This window comes from Triticum urartu, chromosome 4A (genome assembly GCF_056163025.1).
Source record: "Triticum urartu cultivar PI428250 chromosome 4A, HENAU_Tu73, whole genome shotgun sequence".
Taxonomy (NCBI): Eukaryota; Viridiplantae; Streptophyta; class Magnoliopsida; order Poales; family Poaceae; genus Triticum; species Triticum urartu.
The window spans coordinates 404423419-404428192 of NC_141876.1; the positions used below are offsets into that span (position 1 = coordinate 404423419).

The 4774-nt window shown below is 45.2% G+C and overlaps 1 protein-coding gene across 1 annotated transcript; it reads right to left on the bottom strand.

The window, feature by feature from the left end:
* Positions 1–668: 668 nt before the first annotated feature.
* On the bottom strand, positions 669–3807 carry LOC147975986 (uncharacterized). The gene is made up of 5 exons (XM_087519707.1): positions 3722–3807; positions 2804–3641; positions 1135–2713; positions 860–1054; positions 669–786 (listed from the first exon to the last, which is right to left on the bottom strand). Exons 3-5 carry the CDS (start codon positions 2364–2366, stop codon positions 669–671), a joined length of 1545 nt encoding a protein of 514 aa, XP_087375833.1. The 5' UTR covers positions 2367–2713; positions 2804–3641; positions 3722–3807.
* Between the last annotated feature and the right edge of the window lie 967 nt (positions 3808–4774).

Here is a 4774-nt window from a genome sequence, read left to right on the forward strand (position 1 = left end):
GCTTATCGACTTCGACGTTGCCCACATCTGCCTGCCATACAACGCCATCCTTGGATACCCCGCCTTGGCCAAGTTTATGGTAGTGACCCACCACGGCTACAACGTCCCCAAGATGCCAAGGAATGGAGGTGTCATCTCGGTTGCCTGCAAAGAAAGAAAAAATTGCTTCTATACCATCGACAACCTCTGCAATGGCTTATTTGCCATCCAACAAAGCTTCAGTGCTTATATACCAAACACAAACAAAATCTATTGCCTATATACCACTAGCAGTTAGTTTAGTGTTAACTCAATCCGTTAAGTGCCCAAAATGACCATCTTGCCCTCAATGGAAAATAAGCAAACAACTGTAGAACATGTCCAGAAAAAAATTTGACAACATTCCTCCTCTATTTTCAGCATTCCAGCAAAATTATAGTGATTATCTAACAATTCCAGGATATAAAAAAATCCAGCAACAGAGTAATATACTCAAGAAAATTCACATCATTTAGAAGACATTCATGAAACACCATATTAATTCTCACACAATCAGTACCAAGTTTGCATCGTCCAGAACCAAAATACCACAACCAAAATATGTTGTTCACACAAGCAAGTCTCTAAATAAAATAGCATACACATGAAGAGCTGCAATACAGAAATAATACGTAAGATTTTAGAGCATTTCACAGTTTCAACTTTTTTTTGCTTCGACTGGCCATTGCTTGGTTGTTAGGCGCAACTCTCTTCTTGCTTCGAGTTCCCATTGCAGGGCTGTCAGGCGCAGTGGATATCACTTTTGATCTACATCAAAAAAGTTGATTACGTACAATGGTACACTCACAGAATATAAGTAAATTTGGTGCAGTTTTCATACCTTCTAGATTTAGAGGTAGTCTTCGATGATGTCGACTTGGCAACATCGCCTTCAATTGCATCACTTGGACATGAAAGTAGAGCTAGTGCGGTTTCATTTTCACTTGGACACAGAAGTAGAGGTAGTGTACCATCAGTTGCTTGATCTGTTGTTGTACAAATAGCTTTTGTAATGGGTTTTTTCTTTCTTTTGTCCCTACATGAGTTTCACATATTATAGCTTAATTAAGACAAGAGTAAGGTGGAACAGAAATCTCATATTGAAATAGAAAGTACCTTTTCTGCTTTGCTACTTCTGCATAGGCTTCTAGTGCTTCAGGAGCAGCATCTTTGCAGCTTTGCCATCTATGTCCATAAGCTTTGCAAATTGGACATTGGTGCTGGCCTTTCTTTCCCTTTCCCTTGCTATTTTCAGCACCACTTTTGTGCCTCTGTACCTTTGGCCTCCCAGGGGCCCTCCTAAGGATTGGGGGGTTCAAGAAGAATTCTTTGTTCACACTTGGCCATTGAGACATGTCGGTTAGGCCAGGAAGAATAGGAGCATAAGCTGCAGCAAACTTGGCAAAGCTGTAACAATCATCAACGAAGTCTTCTATTGTGACCCCCCTAATTCCAGTAATAAAGCTAATTGCATGTTTGCAAGGCTTCCCGGAGACTTGAAATGCCCTGCATGTGCATGTCCTGTTTGCTAGATCAGTGACGTGGCTCTTGCCACCTAGCGCGACACTCTCACTCACTTCTGCAACCATGTCATCTATTCTCTCATATTCAATGTCCAGCCCCCTGCTTATGTCATTCAACTCCTTCATGACACTTGGAAGTATACGCCGACCATGAAATTTTCTAGCTACCCTTCTCCTCTTCTCAAACTTAACCGTAATATTTCTCCTTATCTTGTCCATGAGCTGAAACAACATTAAACCTTTGTGCTTGCGGATCCAGTTGTTGAAACACTCGGCCAAATTATTTGTAACATAATCCACTTTTGAGGAGGTTGAATATTTTCTCCTTGACCATAGCCTGGTGTGGTACTTGTTTAAGTATGCTATTGCAGCAGCCTTTTTCTCCTCTATGGCTGCCATGTGATAGTCAAACCCTCGAGGAGTCCATGAATAAGCAGATGGCCACAAATGATCATCAAAAACTTTACCATGAAATTTTTTCTTGAAGTTCACAACCAAGTGTCGCATGCATTCTCTATGTTCAGCATACCCAAATACCTGTTCGATTGCAGTGTCAATCCCTTTTCCTGCATCTGAACATATAGCTAGACCGGGGGGAGAGCCAATAGCATCATGAAGCTTCTCCATAAACCACACCCAACTTTCAGTAGTTTCCGAGTCGATAACTCCATAGACTACAGGGTACAACCAATTGTGCCCGTCAATAGCACAAGCAGTAGCTAATTGGCCTCTATACTTGCCTGTCAAATGAGTGCTATCTATCGCCAAGTAAGGTCTGCAGCCAGCCAAGAACCCATCGCACAAAGGCTTCAGCCCAACAAACATTCGTATGAAATATTTTTCTGGTCATACTCCATGTGGTAAATCGCAACTATACTTCCAGGAGACCTCTTCTCAACCTCAGCTTTCCAAGCATATAGCTTGTCAAAAGAATCATCCCAATTACCAAACAACTTAGCCATTGCTAGCCCTTTGCCACGGAATACTTTTGTATATTGGACCTTGATCTTGTACTTGTCATGTAGCCTCCTGCGTAATTCCATCGGCCGAACACTAGGATCCTCTTTTACCCAGTCCATGACTTTCTCACATACCCATGCCTTTGAAGCATTTTTCTGCTTCTTTTTCTTCTTTGTGCTAGAACATGTGTGCTCCTGCACATGAACTTTGACCTGCATTAAATAAACAATGGGAAAAACTAGTGTCATTCAACTGCATTTCATAACAAAACATCATTGAACAAAATTATGCAACTAAAATACCTCCATAGTTTCTCGGTCATCCAACCTCCCTACATGAATTCTCCATTTACAGCCCGTCTTGTTCGCCTGGCGACAATAAGCCCTGAATCGAGTAGGTTCACTTTTTTCAACCTTAAATTCGAACTCTTTCTTCACAACGTATGTAGCAATTGCCAACCTAAGCTCTTCAATGTTGGGGTACTTTGCGCCAACATGCATTGGCGGGTTTTCTTTGTCATAGGCAATTTCTGGAATAGCATCCGGTCTAGCATCTTCCGCAACCCATTCCTCATCATCGCTGCTATCCTCAACATAATCAGTATTTGGTATATCTTTTTCTCCGACCTCATCATCACTATCGGAACCAACACTGCCAATTGAGTATTGGTCCTCCTCATCTACACCAACATGTTCATATTCTTCATGGGGATTGTTAAGATATGTATCTGTTAGGCATACACTAGCTTCATCCATGACATTACTTGGTTGACTAGGTAGTACTATAGATGGTTTCTGGTTCGAAGGAGTACATGGAACATCAACATTATCACTTCTCTCAGAATAGTTGATGATCAAATGGCCACCCCTATTCTTCTCAAAACAGTCAAACATTTTCATGCATTCTTCATCATTTGACACAGAGATATTTTTGCCACTAATGGAATCAATATACTCAAGAATTATATTATCCTCTGAGCATAAAGCAAAAGAAGAAGTTCCAGCAATACATGCCAGCAAATCCTTCATACTTGTCCTAGTACCCTCAATAATCTGCCAACTAAAAGTTGAATCTCCATCGATTTTTGATTCACTGCCACAAACCTTGACCTCTATTGTGTAAGTACAAGACTGGATCATCCTGTGGATGATGCAAACCATGTCAATTGTGTATTCTCCTACCAAAAACTGCATAAAAAGAGAGAGAGCCCGAGAAATTACCTAGCACAAATAGCAGAGAGAGAGGTTGAGCCGCATTCGTCTGCCATGCCTTCCTCCTCGTCGGGCATGGAAATCTGGGGCGGAGGGGCTGCTGCGAGTGCGCCCACAGAAGAGTTGATCTTGGGAAGAGCATCGGCCGTAGGCGCCACTGCCCTACTCTCCACCTCACTGGAACCCCCAATCCTAGGGTTCTGGGCGACATGGCCCCTGGGAGAGGTTGCCGCTGCTAGCCCGTTTGTGGAGGCCATCGAAGACGCGGTAGACGAGAGGGATAGAGGCGCGGCGGCGGCGGGACCATGCGGCAGGGGCTGGGGAAGCGCCGGCGGCGGTTCCGCCATTAAGCGTCACCTGGATAGGGTCGAAGATGTGGTGGGCGAGTAGCCTTGAGGCGCAGCGGCGTCGAGATTCTGCGGCAACAGCGGGGGTTTATGGAGCGGCGGCAGGGGGGATGGTGGCGCCGGCGGCGGTTCCGCCATTGCCGCTGCGCTTGCGTGCGTGGGGATGGGGAGGGTCAGGTGTGCGTGCGTTGAGTCGTGGTCTTGGAGAGTCAGGTGCGGGGGCGAGTTGTCTTTTTTTTAATCTGCAGCAAGGGTAAAATTGGATTTTGCAAGAAAACTGACAAGAAAACAGAGACTTGGTAACGGGAGACTAACGGCGATGGCAAATAAGCAATAGATTTTGTTTGTGTTTGGTATATAAGCACTGAAGCTTTGTTGGATGGCAAATAAGCCATTGCAGAGGTTGTCGATGGTATAGAAGCAATTTTCTCGCAAAGAAAAGGACGTGGTGTGCTCCCTCAAGCGTTCTTACTAGGTTGCAGCAGCCGAAGACTCGGACAACGAAGGCGCCGTATACCCCCGTGTGGCCATTCCCAAGAAGAAGAAGCAGCTGCTCCACCAAGGACCTCAGGAGAGCAGCATCTCCAACGGCAGCACCTCAGGACCTGCGCCCGCAGATGGGGCACCTCCCTCCCTCGCATAGGAAGGCGCGCCTGGTGCCTCCTCAGGCTGGGCTCGGGGGCTCTCTCCTGGGGGGCCTCAGACCTAGCCGACG

What these genes read in the sequence shown, in the direction of transcription:
- LOC147975986 (XM_087519707.1), bottom strand. Translation starts at nt 2,366, where the DNA reads ATGTTTGTTGGGCTGAAGCCTTTGTGCGATGGGTTCTTGGCTGGCTGC. An exon ending in GAAGTAGCAAAGCAGAAAAG is followed by an intron (nt 1,055 to 1,134) that starts GTACTTTCTATT and finishes AAACTCATGTAG; the next exon opens with GGACAAAAGAAAGAAAAAAC. An exon ending in ACTACCTCTAAATCTAGAAG is followed by an intron (nt 787 to 859) that starts GTATGAAAACTG and finishes TTTTTGATGTAG; the next exon opens with ATCAAAAGTGATATCCACTG.